Source organism: Ailuropoda melanoleuca, chromosome 8 (genome assembly GCF_002007445.2).
Source record: "Ailuropoda melanoleuca isolate Jingjing chromosome 8, ASM200744v2, whole genome shotgun sequence".
Classification (NCBI taxonomy): domain Eukaryota; kingdom Metazoa; phylum Chordata; class Mammalia; order Carnivora; family Ursidae; genus Ailuropoda; species Ailuropoda melanoleuca.
Genome location: NC_048225.1, coordinates 105,975,487 through 105,999,820, shown reverse-complemented (window position 1 = coordinate 105,999,820; position 24,334 = coordinate 105,975,487). Strand labels below are relative to the sequence as shown.

The 24,334-nt window shown below is 34.2% G+C and overlaps 1 protein-coding gene across 7 annotated transcripts in view; it reads right to left on the bottom strand.

Annotated features, from left to right (window-relative positions):
• The window catches only part of KCNT2 (potassium sodium-activated channel subfamily T member 2), a 349,882-nt gene that overhangs the window by 36,005 nt on the left and 289,543 nt on the right, over positions 1–24,334 (bottom strand). For 3 of the 7 annotated variants that reach the window (XM_034667168.1, XM_034667171.1, XM_034667170.1), the window contains 4 exons: positions 21,903–22,004; positions 18,528–18,611; positions 17,554–17,682; positions 7,270–7,320 (listed from right to left, as the gene is read on the bottom strand). In XM_034667168.1, coding sequence (XP_034523059.1) covers positions 7,270–7,320; positions 17,554–17,682; positions 18,528–18,611; positions 21,903–22,004 — 366 coding nt within the window. Of the gene's footprint in view, positions 1–7,269; positions 7,321–10,401; positions 10,423–17,553; positions 17,683–18,527; positions 18,612–21,902; positions 22,005–24,334 lie in introns of all 7 variants that reach the window. The other 4 variants (XM_034667169.1, XM_034667172.1, XM_002927046.3 and 1 more) reach the window with 2 other exon arrangements.

Below are 24,334 nucleotides of genomic sequence, written 5' to 3'. Positions count from 1 at the left end.
CCAAGTAGAAGCCACTAGAATTACTTCTACCTAAGAAAATATTAAACTAAAACCAATACTGAATTCCTATAGGGATTTCAGAAATTAGTGCCATCACCAAGGACTTGAAATATGCAAGTGTAGTGATTTCTACCACATCCCCACTCAAGTCACCTATTTGGCCAGTGCAAGACAGATGGAGCTTGGAGAATGACAGTTTATGCTAAATTTATGCTAAATTTAACCAGTCGTAACTCCACCTGCAGCTGTTGCACCAGATGTGGTTTCATTGCTTGAACAAATTAACACATCCCCTAGTACCTAGTATGCAACTATTGATCTGGTAAATGTCTTTTTATCCATCCCCATCAATAAGGAACACCGAATCATTCTGTGCTCAGCTGCCAAGGCCAGCAATATATCCCCACTGTCCTACCTCACTGGTACATCAACTCTCCAACTCTATGCCAAAATTTAGTTTGCAAGGACCTTGACAACCTTCCCCTTCTACAAGATATCATGGAGTCCATTACACTGATGACATTATGCTTATTGGACCTAGTAGGCAAGAAGTAGCAACTATCCAAAACTTACTGATAAGACTTTTGCATGTCAGAGGATGGAAAAGAGATCTGGCAAAAATATAGGGGACTCTTACCTCAGTGAAATTTCGAGGGGTCCACTGGTGTGGAGCATGGCAAGATATCCCTTCCAAGGTAAAGAATAAGTTGTTGCATCTAACCCCGCCTACAACCAGAAAAGAAGCACAATATCTAGTGGGCCTCTTTGGATTTTAGAGGCAACGTATTCCTCATTTGGGTGTGTTACTCTGGCCCATTTACTGAGTGACCCAAAACCCTGCCAATTTTTAGCAGAGTCCAGACAAAAGAAGGCTCTGTAAGAGGTTCAGGCTGCTATGCTAGCTGTTCTGCCACTTGGGCTATGTGATCTACTAAAACCAATGGTGCGTGCAATGTCACTGGCAGATAGGGATGCTGTTTGGAGCCTTTGGCAGGCCCTAATAAATGGATTGCAGCTCAGGCTCTTAGAATTTTGGAGCAAAGCCCTGCCATCCTCTGTGAATGGCTAATCTTCTTTGAGAACAAAGGAGCTCCTTTAGGGCTCTCTTAATATTATCATATGCTGTGATTTAGGTCAATGGAAAACTGCAACAACCCAATCCAGATAGAACTACTAATGACTCAGACCATTTGTATCAGTTTGGGGCTTTTGTTAAAGTGGCCCTATGCCATATGTCTCTGACCTATCTGTGTGTTTCATAATGAATTGTATGTATAGAAATCAGTAAGAAGCAGGACAGACACTCAGTTCAGGGAATGAGTCTTATCCTATGACCATTGTTTGTATGCCTCAACCAGGCATCAATCTCCATTCCACAGAGCATTCAGGGGAAGAACTGATATTCTGTATATTATACAGGTCTATTACGTGGTTGCCTGTGTGAAGGAAGAGCAATGGCCATGCTGAGGTCCACACTCATGAAAACAGCTCACTAAGATGCTACAAAATCCTACTTCTGCTGCTATGCCTCTGTAACAACAAAGATCCTGATCCCCACAGTTAGAAGGAAAAGTACCCATGAGTGTGTGGCACAGCTAAGGGGCTAATTCAAAACTGAGTGAAGGCTTAGGTTCTAAATAAATAAATAAATAAATAAATAAATAAATAAATAAATAAAAAATAAATCCAATAAAGCAACCATTGCCATCAGGGAGACCCATAGCTCTAATGAAACTCATTTGAGACTTTCTGGAAGACGAGACTTATAAACATGAGCAGGGTAGAAAGGATCTCCCCAAGGGTCTAGCAACCAAAGACAGCAATAACTGGGGACTCAAAGGGAAGGAAAAAACAAATAAAAAATTGGATATCTGGGAGGAAACAATTGAAACAAAAAGTCCACAGTTTGTTCAACTTGAAAATTCTTAGTTTACTAAAAGAATTTTTAAGACAAAAAGATAAAAGGAAGCTGATTGGCTTTGTGCTTCTGCAACATAGGTTCCAAGTTTTAATATCTCCTGAACTGTACCAACTGGCAAGCCTTCAGGGATTTTTTTTTTTAATTTGGTTGGGGTTCACATTATAGTTATGACTGGAGAGTCCACTAAACTTAAAGTACTGTAAAAATGAAGATTACACTAAAATTAAGGTACTCTCTATACACTTCGGGGGGATTATCAGATATAAAATAAAAACACATAGGTATAGCTCATCTTAACCATCAGATCTATCACCTTGCCTAAATCCGCCATGGTCATAACACCCATTGTCCTACATTATTCCGTAGTAGACACTTCACACTCTAATCCAATGAGTAATAAATTAAAATTAAATGAAATAAAATCTTTGCCACTTACAATTGGTTTGACAAAATGGGGCCATATGAACCTTCTGTATATCTGTTGTAAATAGTTAATAAGGCCTTCAAGGATTGAACAGGGTTTTCAAAGATTGAAACCAATTATAAGAACTACTCAGAGAACAGATGATAATCACCACTGCTTCTCCACTTAACAGTCCATTTGACCTGTTCTTAAACCTGGAAAGAATGATTGGAACCCCACAGTAGAGTATCCCACACTTAATGCCATGTCGTCACATAATACGGTGCAATACTCAAAATTACTGAAGTCACTGACTCCATTCAATCAGCAACTCTTAAATACTTTGCATTCATAGACTTGACTACATGTTCTGTTTCATGCCTGTTTTGACAGCCTTTCAGCCAATTTCACCTTTGAAAGAACACAAAAACTTCTTTATCTGGCTATACACAGGATACCTCAACAGCCCTGCAAATGCACTCAATCTTTGTGGGCAAAATCTTTACTGCATTCAACTTTCTCTGGAAACAGAGGTATGACATTACATTGATGATCTCTCTTGCAAGGGAATTTATCTGACCCCCACTCATTCAGGACATACAAAAATTCACAAAGGAGAGCACAAAAAGGGATGGGCCATTGTCTTACACAAAATGCAAGGTTCCTTCAACTTAGTAAAATTTCTGGGCATTATTTGGTCAGTCAAGGGATGTTCCATCTCTGATGCTGTCAAGAAATAGTTATTGATCTATCAGTCCCAATAATATTAAGACAAATCTAATATCTTTTGGATTCTCGAGGCAACATACTCCTCATTTACAATTTTTTAAAGCCTGTTTATGCTGCTACTTGCAAATTGACCCACACAGAATGAGTTACAACAAAAGGTTCTGTATTCTCTCCAGATAGCAATACAACAGGCAATTACATTAGTTTCCCCTTTCTCTCCTCTGCCCTCTCTACCCCCAGATTCCTTTACTGTAGTCCCTCCTCTAGTATTCCTGGAAACTCTCAACTACTCACAAAGACCAAATTGCCCATGGGCTTTCAATGCAAGAAACTGTCCACCTTGGTCATATGCTATACATTATGAGAGCAGCAATTACAAGGCAGATGTCCTTAAACATTTACTTAAAAATTAAGAGTAAAATAATAATTAAGCACCAAAATTAGTGACAGAGGAGGTACAAATAAAACTATATAAGTTTGAACAGATTTGCAAGCATTGCTCTATGTTAAGGAGGATACCTATGACTTACTTCAGTAAACATACGGAGCACTTGTGTGAAGCACTGTTCAAGGCACATGGGATACGATTATGAAAAGATAGATGTGGTTTAGAAATAATTCCCTAATTTTAACTTTTATACCTCAATATCCTTAGTTGGGAAAATAGAAGGGAAATGAGAAATTAAGACTATGAGAATGTATAGAAAAATTGACTTGTGGAGGCCAAGAAAGAAGTATTTTTCATGGAATAGGATGGGTGATGAATAATATCAAATAGTTCTTACTACAGCTTTTTGCCCTCTAATATACATATCATAAATAATATCTGTTGTTATAGAGACACCAAGGAAGAGGAAGAGAAGTAATAAAAGGCCTTAGCTTATTTAGGACCATAACATCACTGATCATTGGGAGATTTTATTTTTAAGACTTATTTATTTACTTTAGAGAGAGAGACAGAGAGAGTGGTGGCGGAGGGCCAGAGGCAGAGGGAGACAGAAAATCTTCCAATCATATGTATATTACAGAGGTTATTGGTAATCCTGAGAGATGAATTTTTTAAACAGCAATTTGTAATATTTAAGGGTTAACATTTCTCTAAAGTATACATAACTCTTTTGAGTTGTAGTATTCAGAAATATATTTCAAGTATTTAACAAAATTGCCTTAATTATGTCGTTTCTATGACAATGCTACTAACCAATGCCACCAACACCATTTTTTTTTTCATTGTTTTTCTTATGAAGTCAGGTGATAGCCACCTTCTTTCACTGTGTGGTAGTGAAATGTTTTTATCTTCTCTGAAGGTATAGCATCGTTTCTTATCCTCAAAATAATGCTTACGTCTTTTTTTTTTAAGGTGGAGTGATAATATTATTAGCATCAGAATTGTTATTATTGTACATTTTGCAACTACTTTTTTTGTAGGTCTCAAGACACTTCTTCACTCTTCTAATTGTTATTTAATTTTAACTGTTGTGCTCCATACATTGATGTGTGTCCAACAGATCAGAATCAAAGTCTGGCCCAAATTTAGACTGATTTCTTCATCATTAATTTTTGGTTACAAGGAAAATAAAAAGTGGTTTTCCTTAATCAAGTCATTCATCTTATGTCTAGAAACAATTACATATAAGAACATATTTGTTCTCTACATAAAAACATCCTTTTGTGGGTTCTATGTTTAGATTTTCATATATTATACATACTTATATATGTGTGTATAGAGAATAAGTTATACACCTGAATAGCTTTAAACTCTAAACTTGACTTACAACAAACAAATAATCAACAAATAGACAAGTATTGAAAAAGCACACAGGTTTAACATGCCCATAAAGGTATTCTAATGGTTTACATTAGTAGAATCATACTTTCATTGCCAACTTTGTCCTCTTCACAGTTCAATTTTCTCATTATCTTCCAGAATTACAGGAATACACAGCTTAAGGCAATGGCTTCAGCCATGGGTATATGTGTGTGAGGTAGATCCTATACACAGTAGGGTGAGTCAGGGAGGGCATCATTGTATCACCTCCAGTACTTTACAGTCCAGAAAAAAAGGACCTAAGCATATGAATTTATGAAAAACTGTTGCAGTGATTCTAATAGGCAGCTAGTACCAATTCTGTCATGCCCCAAACATTATGAACACACAGACACATACACACGCACACACTCCTCTTTTCTTTCATTTGAGAACCACTGCCCTAAAGCATATGCAGTTATGGATAAATGAGTCTGTGGGAAGAAAATTTCTATGATATATGTAATGTCTTAATTAAAGAACAGACAATGATGTAAGACTTGGAAGATATAAATATTCACATTCTTACATAAAGAATCTACACAAAACAGTATTATTGATCTAAGTCTACTGTTGCTTACAGATCACCATTCCCTTATGAAGACCTAGGTGACCCGGATCAACCTTATAATTTTCCCTTTGGTTCTGATATTTTATAGACTCTAGCAGCCATTTAACAAGGAACTGTGACTAAAGGCTTAATTTACTTCTTATGGCAGTGCAAAGTGAAAGAAATCATTCCATGCAGTTTAAGATGTTAAGTGGACAGAAAGCCATGACTAGGTAGTTAAATCAAACAGATTGGATGCATTTAAACAGCTTCTTGCTAATAAGTATGCCACTGAGATTCTTATTGAGTTAGAGTAAGTAAATAATGTAAGTAAGAAATGTTTTCCTGGGGATGGAAATGCACAAGATAAGAATCAGAGCCAGAAAATATTTTAAAAGAATTGTAAACTAAGGTAAGAAAAAGATCCAAGAGTAAGAAAGTGAAAGAAAATGACAGATGAGCTCAGCCTTATGGAGTATGTGTGTATGTGTGTGTAAATTAGACTGCATTTGAGGTTAGTGAATGTATCTATGTTTGACTAATATTACAAGGTGTTTATCCAAATTACAAGAATACTTACTATTATATTATTTATAAATGTAAGTGCACTGAAACAAATGCTTCCTAAGGGAATGCCATCCACTCAAAATTATGTAGCAGAGAAAATTGATGACATAAGACCTATGTTACTCTATGTACTTTGCCCCAGCATTGTTTGCCATTAGCTATGAAAAATTAACACACATCTGTCCTTTTTTTTAATAATATGTGAAATGATAGTCATATACTCCCTATTTTGTCTTCATTGCTATGTGTTGAGAATAGACCATTTCACACACAGCTAGTAAAAGGAAGAACCAACATTTAAACCCAGATCACGTGGTACTAAGTCCATTGCTCATTTGTTCAGGTAGAATAACTGAATAAATGATTTGTACCAGGAACAGGGACAGGAGGAGTATCAATAAAGAACGGCCAGAATACAGAGTAGTTTAAAATCCATCAACAAGAAATCTGACTTGATATAGTAGGCATCAAACATCCACTATATGCATCAGGCAACATGTGAGTAAAGTAAGGAATATGGTCATTAATCTGTCTGTTCTATGTAAGATATTGAAGGGAAGAGAATTTAGATATAGTAAATCCACCAAGAAGTAATTGAATTCAAGAACAGGTATGAAATTTTCATGTTAGCTTTCTGAGAAATCTTTCTTGTATGTTTACTGGTGTATTCCAAGCATCTAGGTGGGCGCATCTGGTGCCTAGTGGTGCTCAATAAATATTTGTAGTTCTGGTAGATAATAAAGTAAAGAGGATCTGGCAGAAAATGAGTCTGTTCTTCATTTTTAGAAATTAGAAGGACAGAAAACACAAACTTGCTATCCATCAACATAGAGGTAATAATTGAAACCACAAGACATAACAAGTGTTCTGACATCAAGCATAGAAAAAGACCGAAAGACTATAAAACATAACTATAGTAAATGCCTGATGACTGTTCAAGTGTCATTTCCCATGTTGATTCCCAACCAAAGCATTTGAGGACCTCAAAAAAGATGGTGGAAGAGAGATGTAGTTCAAAAATCAGTAGAGACTGCTACAGTGAGACCTAGTGATTAAAAGAAGCTCTGGTGTCAGATAGTGATAAATTCTAAAAACCAGGTCTGCTGCTTCCAAAGTTTTTGATATTGGTCAAGTTAACTTGTCTACATCTCTGCTTGTTTAAAAATAAGAATAACATTGTCTGCCATATTGGCATCTGGTGAGGATTAAGTAAAATAATAAAGTGCATAGCATTGTGCAAGGATCAAGATTAAGGCTCTGGGTGAGACTAATTGCAATGAAGATCAGCCTACCTTCAGGTGGTTAACGGAGTACTTTCTGGAAACTAAAGACGAAGTCCAGTCCTAGAAGGGAGACAAAGGCAGATTGCTGCAGCTACAGCTACTTGGAGTCCTGAGCTCCAGAGCCAATCCCAGGGACAATGGGTTAGGGAGAAGCCTTCTGATGAAGATCACATTGGCAGCATCTAAAATGAGCTGTTATAGGCGGAAACTGAACAGTAGAAAGAAGGGGAAAAGTTTAAGAAATAAACCAATAAAAACAGGTAAAACAGGTAAAGAAAGTAACTCATAATATGAAAACTGAGGATAAAAGAATTTTAAGATGTAGGAGGTAATGAACCCTGCTAAAGATTATATGATGTTTAAACAAATAAAAACTAATTTAAAATGCCAAGAATTTTGGCTTAAAGACTTCTATTGATTCAAGAACAGGACAAATAGAGTAGTGGGGGAAAAAACTGTGGAAGACGTCAATAAGGAACAGAATAGACAGCATATATGAACTTTTCTCGAGTTTAACAAGAGTAAGATAAGAAAAAAATTGAATAATGGGACGCCTGTCTGGCTTAGTCAATACAGCATGCAAATCGTGATCCCGGGGTCACGAGTTCAAGCTCCACATTAAGTGTAGCAATTACTTAAAAATAAAAAAATCCTTAAAAAAGAAAAAATCAGATAAAAGGGAAAAATTTTCTTGAGAACTGGGGAAACTTGTGTATATTTGAAGGTAAAGGGAGAGAGTTGATGGAGAGGGAAAAAAACCCAAAAACAAAAACTAGAGCTGGAAAGAATGGAAATTGTTGTAGAAACTATTGGAATTACAAAGATAAATGTCTTCATATCCAAAGTACAATTAGAGTTTTTTTTTCCTTCATAAACAGGATTGTAAGAAAGATACTTATATTGGAAAACTCAAACTTCCCAGTAAATTAGAGGGAAGGCACTTTGCTTACATAGGGAACTGATTGAAGGATGTCGAGACCTAAAATAATAACTACAAGAAAGAAAGCAATTAGTAGGAAAAAGTTCCAAGAGTCAACTTGCAATTGGCTGCCATGTTTCAGAAATGAGCCAAACCTTTGCCTTCCTGCATATGAAATGGTAAGTTAGAGAAAAGAGGTGATAGGGATGTGTAACATCTGAATAAAAAGTGCAGAACTTTTGTGTTTTGTTTTTTGTGGTTTTTTTTATTTTGTTATATTAGTCACCATACAGTACATCCCCAATTTTTGATGCAATGTTCCATGATTCACTATTTGCGTATAACACCCAGTGCACCCCGCAATATGTGCCCTCCTTAATACCCATCACGGGCCTATCCCAATCCCCCACCCCCCACCCCTCTGAAGCCCTCAGTTTGAATCAACACACAGAACTGCAACATAGCCAAAACCTACATCTAAAAGTTTCACTCCACTTCCAAATGTAAAGCTATAAAATTTTTAACCAAATGAAAATTCTGTTCTTTCTGGGACATAGAGTGAACCCCGGCAAGTGTTTCCACCACTGTGAACCAGGTCTGGACTTAAATACCTGAGAATCCCTTTAGGAAAGACAAGCTGAAGCAACTCACTTGTGACATGTTACTAAAATATTTTATGAAATAATGCATGTGAATTCAATGCCCTTGAGATTTTATTTGTGCAGCTGGTCAGGTCAAATACTGGTATAAATTAAAAATTTAGGAATATATGTTGATCTCATTATAAAACATGTTCCAAAAAAGCAACAATAAAACTTTAAAATGAGTTCCCCGAACCCAGAATATGCCAGGGATATGTTTTGCTTTGATCTAAAATGTTAATTTGCTCAACCTGCGGGCAGCCATGGTAGCTGAAAACCCTAAGCAGCTTCATGCCAAACAAATGTTACATTTTCAATGTGGACCATGATATAAAAAAGGTCGGAAAGCCCTCCTCTAAAACATTATTCATGCAGCCCAAAGAAGCTTCCTTGGAGGATATTTAGTAAATTCTGAAGGACTGAATATATAATAAAACAAAATAAGAATATTGAAAAATACAATAGAGGTATATCTCATAAAACCATAAATAATTTAAGATGTTTAAAATAATTTAATGAACAAAATTTGCATTTATTATATGGATTCAAATCTATGATGTAGGCAACAGTCATTACACCAAAAATGTGGACATTATGAATATAGAACTTGTCTCCAAAATCAACAAGCTCAAAAATAGACTTGTACTTTTCTTTTTCTTTTTTCTTTTTTTTTAAATTTTATTTTTCTTAAATCGACGTGTACTTTTAGATGGCAACTTAGACATGCAAGCTTTACACTTAATGGGCTGAATTCTAACATTGGACATTCAAAATGCAGTTTTTAAAGTGGAAAATATTCATATTTGTAATGGTTTCATTAATTATATTTATGCTTGGGAGTCTGCATTAAGTGCTAAGAACAAAATGACAATTATTTATCATCGTTTATATGAAGAAAATGGAAAATAAAATTAAAAATACAAATCCTATGAAGAGAATATCAAGGTTTTAGGAATATAAGTGAGTGCATACATACATAATATATTATTAAGAATTTTATTTTTATTGTAACAATTCAATTATTAGCCCAGGTCAATGTTATCAAACACTAAACTGATGGCTTCTTCGTGACAATAAATTAAAATTATTAAAGAATAAATTCGATGTTAAAAAGTGTGCTAGAGAAAGCCATCCCAGGTCCTACTGTTCTTCTACCCCTTTCTAGGAGGATCAGCCTACACTACGTAGGAAGCATAGGAAAAGATATATTTCATATCACATGATCGCCAACCCTTTTCAGTCTCAGTTAATTGCATTGAAGGTGCGTACCTCACTCAAGGACAGACAGACAACACACAGCCAGTAAGCAACTAACAGGTAATGACACCACACAGTAAAATGTATGATTGGATTAATATACAAACATAATTTGAAGACAAACAGGTAAAATGGACCTGCAATATTATTAGGGAAATATAGACACACTAACTTGAAAATAGAACATTTTTAACACTTCACCTTAATTAATTTGTTTTATTTTTAACATCTTAAATACTGAATTCAATTGTCAATACTCTTTCCCTTTAAAAGCTCTGAATTCACATATTAAACTATTTGAGGAAAGGGAAACAAAATACTTACTTGTGATGCTATTTCTCGAGACTGACACAAAGGGAGGAAAAAAGAAACACACGAAATACAGTTTAAACAATGACTAAATAATACATACATGAAACAGCAAGAAGGACAAAATATGACAAGTCCCCACTTAACACTTAAGCAATTATGTGTTTCATTATGTATTACAGGGCTTCTGAATAAAATTAGGTAAGGAATAAGTTATTTTAAAAGTCTAGCAGAAAGTTCCTGTTAGATTATTTTTTGTCTGTTTGTCTTGTAAAATTATCTCTCTAAGGTTTTGATAGAAAGAAAAAATGGTACTGGTAGAGAAAATAAAACAACTGACAGGAGCTTATAAAGTTCATGAGAGAATACTTGACATAATTAGTGGCATTCAGTAACAGTTATTGGCATTAATATCTGTACTGTATTAAAATTCAGATCTCATATAAAATTGTTTTCTAAAATTTAATACTTTTAGATATTGTCATAAGATTGCTTTTCCCTGATGTATAAATTTAATTAGTTTATCTATAAACTATAATATTCTGAGCTTTCACATTGGCTATGAAGTCTAAAATTTGACCTCCCACTCACCATATAACCCTTTAGTATTAAGGGGCAATACAAGTCAGGCTTAGTCTTCAATTTTAAGGAATAATATTCTATTCATTTTTCGATAGGTAGAAATAAAATTTTCAATTATATTCTTTGGTGTAACATAACTCAAGTCTAACAAATTATCTAGCTTTCTAACTGTTGATACAAATATAAAAAAAGCATAATAAACATTTGATTATAGGCTCCTTAAAACTGTTTATCTCACTATCCTATCTGAATCCTTATTAAAATAATTTTATTAATGTGATTTTGTAAAAGATAAGCTTATTTCAATGAAATTTTATTGAAATTTTGTTTCAATAAAATACTATGTTCCAGTTTAATCCTAAAGAGTTAATGATTGGTAGATGGGACAGTCAATGATTATTCCATTATATTACATCCTTTAAAGTTATAGGATTTACTATTATGAAAGTGACCATACACAAATTTATTGTGTATGTTGAAAAGATGCTGGTACTTTAAATATATTTTTTAATGATCTCTAATTTCTAATAAAAATTTCAGTGGTTATAGTACAATATAGTACAATTCAAGCAAATGTAACTTTCAATACACTAGAAAACTGGAAGTAGATACAGTTCCACATTTTCTTACCAAAAAACCATAGGAACAAATATGTTTATTAGTTTAGAATTTATCAGGTTTTGGAAAGATAGTACTATACCATATACTGTACGGCAGGAAATGTTCCTAGTGGATCTTGGGTAGCATTTTATAATAAAAAATAATAATATATCTGCAATGAAAAGTTAAGAATATTCACTTTAAGTGAAATAATATTAAAATTTCATGAATAAAGTGAGGTAAAATAAATTTACTGAGCTTTTCAGATTTCAGAATTATGGATAAAGGATTATGAACAGAGAAGTATAGTTCCTCTTTGTCATCAAAAGCAGCACGAGTCCTTGTGCCTCTATGTTTTTGAACCAGGAGATGCTGATGTTTATAAAGATCCCCTTAAACAGACATATATAGATGGTGATAGAAGCTCCGGCAAAGTGATATACAACCAGGTAAAAAGGGGCAGGATCCAGCTGCACCCTACTATGCAGCTGTATCCATGGACCGATTTATGAGTCATTGTATGTGTTTGCATGAATTCTCCTTCCACCAATATTCTTTGTGTTTGTACGAATTCTCCTTCCACCAATATTCAGCCCACCAAAAAACTGAGACTGTATTCCAGGTCTTTTGCACATTTTATAATTTTAATTATAAATATTCTTTTTCATCATTGGTCTTCTCAAAGATGTCTCCTCAAAGTATTTAGTGTTTGTCCTGCTCCCACAGACAAAGCAAAATAGCCTTTCTTCTATACATAGAACATGAGTAGATACTGAAGACAGACTAGAAAATGATGCAGCATGAAATCCTGCAACAGCCTTTAAATTGTATTTTTTTAAACTCCATGAAATAAGGAAGCAAGGGCTAGTTTTTACCTGTGTTTATTCCTACCATGTTCTGATATGAAATGTCGGCACTTAATAAAAAATTATCCATAGAATAGGACAGAATTTAATACTTGAAAGTATAATCTGAAAAAATGATCAATGTCTAATGCAACCACCATATGACTATAAATCTATTAGTTGGTTTTATTAGTTGTAATACATAGTATTGTCAGAAAATGTTATGATTTGTTTTGAAAAATAGAAGCTTCCACCATAATCATTTTTATTTCCCTAGGATGCATCTACTTTTATCTCTTTTAGCTGGATATGCAGGTCTTTATCTCGGTTTCTCTATAACATGCTTGACTTAATTTTTTTTCAGTTTCTGCTTTCATCTATTCACTTCACACTCTGGAAGAAAAGAAATTAATCTTTTCCACCTATTCCAGTACTTTTGCCACCTCTCATCATTTCAAAATTGTTCAAGTGTAATTCTGGTTAGATTAAAATTGAGGGCATATTACAACTAAGTGCAATTTACAGATGAGCTATAAGGAAACATGGTTATTATTCATTTCCTGCATAAATTTTTTTGTTGTTGGTGGTGATAATACATTCCTAAAGTCAATAACTTTCTTATTTTTATAATTGCTTAATTATATATGTACTTAACTCACCCTGAGATCTCTGGCAAATGTCTAATCTTTCTTTAAGACATTGAGATATGCAAGATATTCTATAGATTTCGTCTTCCTGAAGAAATCTCTCTGAAACCTTCTAACCCACTCCAGGTTACCCTTATGTCTAATGGTCTTTATACTGCCATCCTGGGGATTTCCTTGGCTTCATATTTATTGTCTGGATTCCATAAAATGTCTGGTGTCCTCCATATCATGATTCTTTTCTCAGTGTATTCATTCCTTTCAGTGGGAGTAATTTCCTTAGAAAGCAGGCATGGTGGAATGTTTTAGGAGACAATGATGAAATATGATTTATCCTACTCTTACACAAGTTTGATAGGTTTGGCTGAATATAGAATTCTAGTTTGGAAATATTCCCTCAACATCTTGAGGGCATTGTTCCATTGTCTTTTGGCTTACAGTGTTGCTGTTGAAAAATCCCAAATATATTTTGCATGTGACCTATCCCTTGCTCTCCTCCTGCATCTTCAACCTTTCTTCAATATTCTGAAATATTATGATGCTGTGTCTTGATGTAAGTCTATTTTAATTCATTATAGTGAGCACTTGGTGACCCTTCCCATTTGGTAATTAACATACTACTATTCTGGGATTATTCTTAAATTATTACACTGATATTTTGCTGCATTCCTTCTGTATGGAAGTGTTATCATTCAAATCTTAGACCTCCTGGACCAGTCCTCTAATCTTGTCTTTTCTTTACTGTTTCTATGTTTGAATTCTTGCTTTAGTTTCTTGGTGATTTCCTCAATTTTATTGTATGAACTTTTTTTTTTTTCTCTGCTATCATATTTTCAATTCCCAAGATTTCTTTTTTCCTAAATGTTCTTTTAAAAATTTAGCTTCCTGGGTCACCTGAGTGGCTCAGTCAGTTAAGCATTTGACGTGATTTCAGCTCAGGTCATTGGGCACAAAGCCTGCTTGGGATTCTCTCTCCCCCTTTTCCCTCTGACCCTCCCATCTCTTCCCTCTCTCTTAAAAAAAATTAAAAAAAGATAAAAGATAAAAATTCAGTTTCCTGTTCATCTTTCATCCTTGCAATATCTTATTTTTCTAATAATATTAATTGTAGCTTCTCAATATATAACTTTACTAATACATATTTGACATATATAATTTTCAAATATAAAATTCAGAGATATTTGGTAAACTTACCAAGTTGTGTAATCATCACCATAAATCCGTTTTAGAATATTTCCAATACCCCAATAAACCCCATCATGTTCATTAACTGGTTACCCATTTCCTCCACCTCCTCCTGACTTAGGCAATCACTAATCTGCTTCCTGTCTGCATACATTTACTTTTTATGGCATTTCATAAACATGAAATCATACAATATGTGGTCTTTTGTGTCTGCCTTCTTTCATCGAACTTAATATTTTTGAGGTTCATGCAAGTAACAGCACATATAAGTAGTTTCCTTCTATGGATAAACAGTATTCCATTGTATGGATATACCACATTTTGCTTATCTATTTACTAGTTGATGGACATTTAGGTTGTTTTCAAATTTTGGCTATGATGAACAATGCTGCTAAGAACATTTGTATGCAAATCTTTGGTGGATATATTTATTTCTCTAGGATAAATATTTTATTTTGTGTTTTGAAATTGTCTTCTTCCTCAGTAATCTGTCCTCCTTCCATGTTTTCTCCTTCCTGTTTATTTTGTGCCTTTGTGGTTCATTCATTCATGTGGGAATTTTTAGTTGTATTCTCCTACTTAAGAGTAGGGGACTAATAAAATTTATTGAAAACTCTGGGTGAGATTCTTTTCATTGAGTTTCATGGGGCATGAAACTGGATCACTGGATTACTGAATGTCTCATGTCTACATCTTCAGGCATTTCACTTGGATTGGTCGGATTCCCTAGGGAAGATCTCTAATCTGCTGCTGAATGTACCTTTCACTTAGTTCTCTGAATTTAGTGTGGTATTATTGCCCTCAACTGTCCTCTCAATCCACAGAGTATCTGTGTACTCTCACCACAGAAACAAACCTTCAATCTTTGCCCGTGTGGAGTGAGGGTCAGTACTACAGCTGTGTGAACTGTCAAGGGGAATGGGAATCTGACAGCTATTTACACAAGAATATGTTAGACTCTTCAATTCTAATTATTAGATGCAGTTTCTACGCCCTTAAATGTGGTGTCTTTCTTTAATTAAAGTAAGAGAAAATTAGCATTTGGGGCAAAGATAAATCATCTGAATTCTAACGCTTGACTTTTCTTGAACCTTCTGATATTTGAGAAAGACGGCAGAATGTTATGAGCCAATCTTTCATCTCATGAAAGACACTAAAGTTTTATTCTTTGTTTTTATATGATCAGGAAAAAAAGTTTTCCTCTTCATAAAAAATCCAATGTATTTAAGTTATTATTTAATTGATGTCCTTTTTTTAAAAAAATAAAAGATTAACTTTAAGAATATTCACTTTAATGGGACTTTTGTATCTTGTAAAACTATGACTGAATATAGATACTGTTCTTCATGTTATCTAAAACCTTTTAAATAAGAAAACCTATAATATAACGTGTTCTTGTAATAACAAATCTTTCTCAAGATTAACTTTTATCCTTTCATGTACCAGACTATAATTACCATATAATTCAACAGTTCTATTTTTGCCTTACTTACCAGGAAAGTAAAAGTAGAATTCTGGCTCAACTGTAGCACTCGGTTCATTTTAGATGTAGGATAACATTAATTTCTCTGCCTCTATTAATATATTTTGTTGTAAAAAGCCTTGATGGTTTTATTTTTATCTTTAATTATATAGGTTGCCTCAATTTTTATACAATAGGCAGAATATAAAATTTAAGTAAAAATATATGTGCCGAAAGATGAATTGAATTCAATATAGGAAGACAGGAGGTACCATCTTTATTTAACCCAGTTCCCTTTTATCTTCTCAAGGATGTGTGTTTTTCATATAAGCTAGAGTTTTGGGGATTTATAAGCATTTTATTGAAGGATCTTTTTTTGTGATGGGAAGAACTGACCAAAATATAATGTTAAATGCTCCGTGATGGCAATACAAACACTAAATTATCCTTACCCCTAACTATAATGTAAATAGTACATAACAAAGTCCCTTAATAATATAAAATGATGACACGAATATGAACTTGACCAAGGGCAGAATTTAATGTTCAAATTCACAAAGCCTATACATAAGATAAGGGCATGATAATACTTTGGTGAATGGAAACTTTCTTTGTACTTAACAAGCTCAAATAAGAAATGTTAGTTGCTTAGGTGTGAAAGCACTTGTCTTCTCTTAACCTTTAATAAAGTAATATTTTTTTAGATACAGTATTCTTAAAATTTTAGGCATACCTGGCCAAACTATTTTATGAAGTAGCAGAGATGGCAATAAAGTTCCTTTTAGCACACTTGATCTACAGTGAAACTGCTAGAAACACCTCAGAAAAACAACAATTTCCTGCTGTCTTCAGTATTACTTACTTAAATGTCAAATCATACATTTTAGCAAGTAAACAAAAATCCACTCCTTTGCTCAGATGCTTTTTTTCTATATATGGATTCAGTGATTTTAACACAAACCAGTTTAATGGCTACATGGATTACCAAAATACAAATAACAGATCTGAGCCTCTTAGTTGAGTTAATTTTGCATAAGAACAAAAATAGACAAGGCTAACCAAAATTTTGAATAACTTTGAGATATTTGAGAAGAAAAATATTTCAAGAATATAAACCATAATTTATATTAAACAATTTTATAAATATTGGTAGGATAGTGCATTTATCCAAAATTTTTATTTCATGAAAGAATCTAATTTAAAAGGTGATGTTTTACCAGGGATATAAAAACTATTTAGAACCACAATAATGTGGCCAGATCAGTGTGGATATGTTTTTAGCTGTATGAAGCCATCGGAAATTTTGTTCCATATTAATAGATTCTAGTTTGCTTCTAAAAATACTGAGCTTTCCTCTGGGAAGGTCCAGTACTACTCCTGGAGTTTTATCTTGGCTTCAGAGTAATCTTTAATCTAGAGTTTGTGAAATGTGAATTTCAAAACTTACTAACTTTGTTTTACTTCCTCCCAAATGAGTATACGTGAAATGAGGAGTATATTAGAAAGCTATATGGCTAGCCCTGAAAACTGCTCTTATGTGTCAGAGGTTACTTAAAATTAATTTGCTTCCTGACAATCTAGACATGCAAAATCCTAGACCCACAAGAGGCTTTCAGAGCCCAAAGTTCACAAACTCTAGAATAGTCCCTTAGCCAACAACATTTTGAGGAATTCAGATATAGTTTACTTCAACAAACAGTTAAGATTTTTGCCTCTGAGAACTGACACTGTGTGTTCAGAGAGCCCTCTTTTTTACTTTCTTTTTTTTAGAAATTCATTTCCAAGATTAGGAATGGCTATATTCAATCAGATTAATCATTAAAACTGGAATATTTTGACATTTCCAAACCTCAGATGTGGTAAGTTTCTGAGATTCAGTCCTGTAGATCCCAATGGGAACGTCTCCAGTAGAAGAGCACAGCTTCTGGTAAAGTCTGGCATAAGTTCTGATCCACAGGTCATCCTCAGTGATTTTCATCTATAAAATATATGTTATTAAAAAAATAAAAACTCAGGGGTTATTTTTCATTTTTAAAGGCTACATATATTAATATTTTGAAATCTCAAAGTGACATTTCGTAAGTACTTATGCATATACTGAACTTATCTATGGCACTCCACCTTAGCTTATCCCCAGGGTTCCACAAACTTCAGAAGACCAACTACTCAATTTGTGGCAGCACGACATCGTATTAGTTCAATATCAGTAGACAGTAGTCACTAGTAAGTAACTGGGAGATGTTGGAAAACAGGTGTACACTTTTTTGAATGTTGCAATGACTACAGGCTGCTACTGGAAATTAGCAGACAGGCTCTGCCGATGCTACAAATCTTCAAATGCAAAAGACACTCCAGCGCAAAAAGAAATTGTCCACCTAAAGTCCTAATAATGCTCATATTGAGAAAGGGATATAACAAAATGAGCATAGGGCTCCCAGACAGAGGCGTAAGTACTAGTCCCTCTTTGCTTATCATAAACCTGAATTGGTGGCAAGTCTCTTCACTGAATACACTTGGATAAAGTATATTCATTTATTAAAAAAAAGGGGGGGTTAAACTTAATGGTTTTCCTCAACAGTACGGCGCATCCTATGTCAGAAACCATCAGTCTCAAATGCCAGCTAGAAAAACACACTTGTTCTGAATTTTATATAGAATAGCTATATTCATGATTAATTTAAAATCATGTTTTCCCTGTAAATTTTTTAAAGAGTTAAAAAACTATGAAGATATTCTTTAAGCACATATTAGCCACAGTACATTCTAGATGGATTTCAGAAACTTTGTTAGAACGATCTTCTATTCCAGTGAATATTAACTTACAGAACAAAGAAACCCTGATCCTGGAGTAGTGTCCAATCCCAACAGAAGTCTGGTGATAGAAATCATATAATCCTTTACAAATGACTGCAATATAAACAACATATGTATTTATTATGTGTATGAAATGTACAGAATAGCTCAGTGAGAACATCTTACCATTTCTAAAAGGTTACTTCTCATAACACATCATTAAGCCCCACAAAAAAGGAAGTAAAAATCTATCCTGTCAGTGTCTTAAATACACAGGCATAGGTAAGCTGTCCACGAGGAAATACAGGGAATTCACTAGAATATCCTGACATGCTTAAGTTTTATGTACTATTAGACATGATAAAACAGATTTTAACTAGATTTTTTAATAATGAAAAACTATAAGCTAAAACAAAGAATATAAAAAAACCTTGAAAACTGAAATTTGCAAGGAGATGTTCCAAAAGGTTTTTTAGGATTTAGCACTTTGCTAGTAGAATAAATTTCTAATATTTCAGTAAATCTAAATATTAATGAATTAATAATTTAGTATTAAATATCATCAGACTATTTGTTGTGCTAGCATTAAGATATGTTTTGGTATATTGCTAGAACACTGCTCAACAGAGTATTAAGTTAACAATGCTTTCAATTTATTGAATTTATTCTTAGTTCTGAGTGAAAAGAAAAACTTGCAACAGATACAAGCACATTTCACCATGACATGTAGTAATTATTCCATAGATTGTATGAAATGACTGTCTTGAATTAAATCTTCAAGTGTTAAAAAAATGAAAAATTTAAATACTCATCTAGTTATTTTGCATAACAAAGATTTTTTTTAAAGTTATAATACCTTTTCAATACATTTACTAGGGTACTTTGTTACCAACAGCTAGCATCGGAACACTAAGCCCTGCCATCTAAAGAAGAACAAAGGAAAATTGAAAGTACTCATGAAGGAAAAAAGGCAACTGCAGATTTGGCAAATGACTATTATAGATTATTTTTTAGTTGGATGTGGTTATGCAGCTGATTTGTCTACTGCATTTGTCATTGATGCATCCCTTGTCCAGAGGTCATTTGTCCTGTAACTTCATTAGGGCAAAGACAAGGGGTAGCAGTGAGCCAAAAAGTCAGGGACAGCCCCACCTGCTATTACAAAATCCGTGCACTCAACCTCATGGAATTCGATCACAGATGAATCTTTCTCAGTTTCCCTTAGTATCTATTTAATTTAATTTAATTTTCAAGATTTTATTTATTTGAAAGACAGAGAGAGAGAGAGAGAACGAGCAGAGGAGGGGCAGAGGGAGAGAGAGAAGCAGGCTCCCAGCTGAGCAGGGAGCCCGATGCGGGGCTCAATCCCAGGACCCTGAGAGCACTACCTGAGCCAAAGGCAGACGCTTAACTGACTGAGCCACACAGGTGCCCCTATTTAATTGTATTTGAAATAATATTTTTTCTCCCCCTCCTCAGATTATACTTAATTTTTAATCATTGGCTTTCCAGCTTCACAAAGATGAAAATTAATAAAATTACTAAAAATATAAAAGTGATTTGTGTTTCAAGTGAGAAGGAGAAAAAGGACTATCGACAAGATATTAATAAAGAAAAAAACCTTCTGGTAAGTTAAAAAAAAAAAAGAAGAACCATAAGAAACTCAAACATTATACAAATGTGGAATTATTTACCACAGGGATAGGGTTGTGAGTAATCGAATAAGATGTGCACAGTCTGAAGATGAGGGTTCACACTAACTACCGGATAGTTGGTCTTTCTGAGTCCTTGTGTCTTGTCTATATATTGTGATTGATAACACTGCCTACATCATCGGTTTCTTTGAGGAAGCAACTGATATGATGTCTAGGATAGAATTACATTAATAGTAAATAACTGTACAATTGTAGACATTAATAATAGTTCTTTTTTAAAAAATATATAATATAAACATTTATCCTCAAGAAGATGGGTTTGAATCACTAACCAAAAAAATTAGATGGCATTTAGTATATTTTAAGAGTATACACATACTTATTATATAAATTTAGGAATTATATATCTGATTTCTAATATTTATTTTTAATCAATAAATGAGTACTCTTTATCTGAAAAATGAACCATAACATTTCTTGTCTGACATCAGACAAAACTAAATAGGCAGTTACTAGTTTGAAAATTGTTTTGCTTCACCCTTTCCACAGTGGCTTCAGATAAGGCATAACTCCCTGTATGTGTATTTACAAGAAAAAACATAAGGTAAAAATGCAGAGAAAGAAATAACTATTGCTTTCCACTTCTCTAGAACAATTTCCCTTCTATTTAGTCTATTAGACTTTCTCATGAGATTTTATTTAAACATAAGATAACAGGGCTAAAAAAATCTGAAAACCACTGGTGCATAATGACATCAAGAATTTGACTGCTATTGACATAGACTCATCAGGTTCAGCATTGTTCTTCAACAAGTCCTCCCTTCCAATCCCCTCACGAAGAGATCAGAAGTATGCCTGTGTAATGGCGTGTGGGGTGGAAGCCCCTCTCTTGGGGTGCCCAGGTAATGTGCCTGGAAACTTCAGGGTGAACAGGAGTGTTTAGTCTCCTTTGCTGCGTTTGTTCCCGCACTCATCCGGCATAAGCAGATGGGTTGTGACAGTGCTAGAGGCACATTCGTGGGCATAATCAGCCCAAAGGCCAGTTGAAGAGCTTTAACGAGCTTCAGATCAGTTGATTCAGTCAAGCATTGCAGGAGAGGGTACATAAAATACATACATCAAAAAGAAAATAGCATGACAAAATGTTTGAACGCTTAATTTGAGATTGAAGTTATCAAATAATTTAAACCTCCATGAATATGTATTTCCTTTTAATAGAAATATTTATAAATTGTCTGATTACCTGAATCAGAGAATATGAAATATTAGTGCTGCTCAGTATCTATTTTTTCTAAAGTAGGCAGTAAGTAGTGGATATTTAAAATATCCTTGGTTTATCAGTTCATTGACATCATTTTGGTGTCTTATTTTTGAAAATGTGCATTATGAAGAAGGTTGTCTTTTTGTTTTAATATAATCATTTTGTTCTTCCCTTCTTTTTTTACTCTGGTAGCATGCTTATAGGAATAAGCAAAATGTATTAAAATGTCACCCAATACACTGTAGGACACTGATGTTAAAGAATGACTAAAAATTATTTCATAGATTATTCTGAAAAATAATGTTTTCCTTACACAATTTTTCATAGGCACATTTGTCATTAAATACACAAAATAAAACAGTGAATTACTTCCAGGGCCCATTATAAGTTAATAGCTCCATGAGAAACACTAGATGTATTATTCATTTAATAAAATTTAAATAAAATTAGAATAAACATTTTAGAGAGAAGAAAAGAAACACTGCATACCTGATAGAGAAGAGTGTCCAACATACTGATGCTGAACACCCTCCCAGCAGCAAAAGGCAGTCGAAACATAAAGGCCAAATTAGAACCTTTCTCTCGTTCTTTCTGTTCAGAAATTTGAAATAGAAAAATTTGTGAGAATTCTATATTTTATGCTTTTCTGCTTAAGTTTTCCTGACATATGTGAAGAAGATATTTTCATTATACAGTTGTTAGCTATGAATGTGCATTACTTCACACATTATAGTAAGTGTATATAGCTGTATTTTTAATATGTCCCTTTAATTTTTATAACCAAGTTTTCTTAATCAATGAAAATACCTAAGGAAGGTTAATCTTCTCATACACTAAACATGTGTTTACTCTTTTTTTTTTAATTTTAAGATTTTATTATTTGTCAGAGAGAGAGAGAGAGCACAAGCAGGGGGAGAGGCAGGCAGAGGAAGAAGCAGGCTCCCCACTGAGCAAGGAGCCCAATGCGGGAATCCATCCGAGGCCCTTGGGATCATGACCTGAGCAGAAGGCAGATGCTTAACTGACTGAGCCACCCAGGCTTCCCTGTATTTACTCTTTTTTAAAAAGCTTTTATTTAAATTCCAGTTAGCATTATTAGTTTCAAGTGTAGTAGTTTGTGATTCAACACCTCCATACAACACCCGGTGCTCATCACAAGTGCCCTCCTCAACCCCCATCACCTACTTAACCATCCCCCACCCACCTCCCCGCTGGTAACCATCAGTTACTTCTCCATCATTAAGAGTATTTACTCTTCATAAATGTTTCTGCAAAGGACTTGAGGTAACATAATAAAAGGAACAAACACAATAAAAGCATTTAATAATATGCAAAAAACCCAAACCAAAACAAAACAAAACCCTAAAGCCACATAATCTATCATAACAACTGGAAGTTTTGCTTTCGAATATTCTCATATGTGAGGACACAAAAATAGGCAGGTAGGAGCCACCACATCCAGTGGTTTCCAACTGTCTTTCATCTGAGTTTTCATTTCCCTAAATGCCTCTAAGTTGTGCACCACAGCAAGCTGCGTTAAGTAAACGCTGTAAATGCCAAAAAAGAAAAAGAAAAAGAATAAAGAAGAAAAGAAAAAAGAAAAACAGAAGAGAAAAAGAAAAGAAACAGTGTGTGTGTGTACTGCATTGTGTGTTTCTTCTGAAAAATTATATTGCTATTATCTTCCCTTAATAAATGAAGACACGAGAGCAAATGTTTGTATAAAATCGTAAGGAGTTTCTTAAGAATCCAAGTTAATCTTGTACTTAGCAAAGAGTAGTCTAAAAAATGCTGGTGTTATTTGTTGCCAACCTTACTTGGAAAGATAGATACAGCTAAGCAAATAAAAAAAAATCAGCCCTTGCCCTTTGTGGCAAGGGAAGGAAGCTCTTGTTTCTAATGCAGCAAATTTGGAGGCTCATCAAGGGAAGGAGAGCCTCCCATACCCAGATTTTAAAACTGTGTGCCAAAGAGTGTTATTCAAGGGATGAAAGAGGGCTACTGTGTTGCTTGTTGTGAAGGCATGAGGCGGACTTGACCCCCAGGCATCGTCTGGACAAACTGGTTGGGACAAAGACTCAGCCCTTCCAAGTAGCAAGAGGAGTTATTCCAGTACATCCATCACATCGATCTGGTTGAGAAGACTGTCTAGACTATAAGAATATCCTCACTTGAGATTGTAGGGAGAGGATAAAGGGTAAAATCAGCCAGCGGTGCCCCAATTTTTGTCTGCTTTCATCATATCACAGTATCTTCTCTAATTTAGGAGTCTAGGTGTCAAGAATGCTTAGTTTGAACAGTACACATAGGTCGTTTGTAGATGACTTCTCTGTTCTTCCCAGCATGGACTCTGTTGAGTCAGACTGATTGGTGAAATCCTAAAATTCTTTCCCCAGATTCAGGTTCCACATCTGCATGGATAGCATTCTCATCTTAGAGAATTCATTGTTTTTAATATCAGTTCTGCAAGTCCTCCTCATGCCCTAAATGTTTAGTATGCCTCACACCCTCAGAAAACCCTTTCATACCCCGGAATGCTGCTCTTCTGCTTGTGTGAATAATCCTGCATTTGTGATTTACTCTCCTTTTTATTATTAACTTTCCTTATAGTACAGAAAAAAACACCAAAGATCTTACAACACTATTTTTAAGACTTACCAGTTTTAAGTTACATTGAAAAGTCTGAGCTCAAGTAACTCACTCCATCCTGATGAGAATATATTCCACAATTTCTTTATTTACTTCTAGATGATGAAGAAGTTGGATTAATTTCTTTTTTTTTTAAATAATAATTTTTATATTTTTTTATATATTTTTTATTTTTTTAATTTTTTTAATGATTTTTTTATAATATTATGTTAATCACCATACAGTACATCCCCGGATTGCGATGTAAAGTTCGATGCTTCATTAGTTGTGTA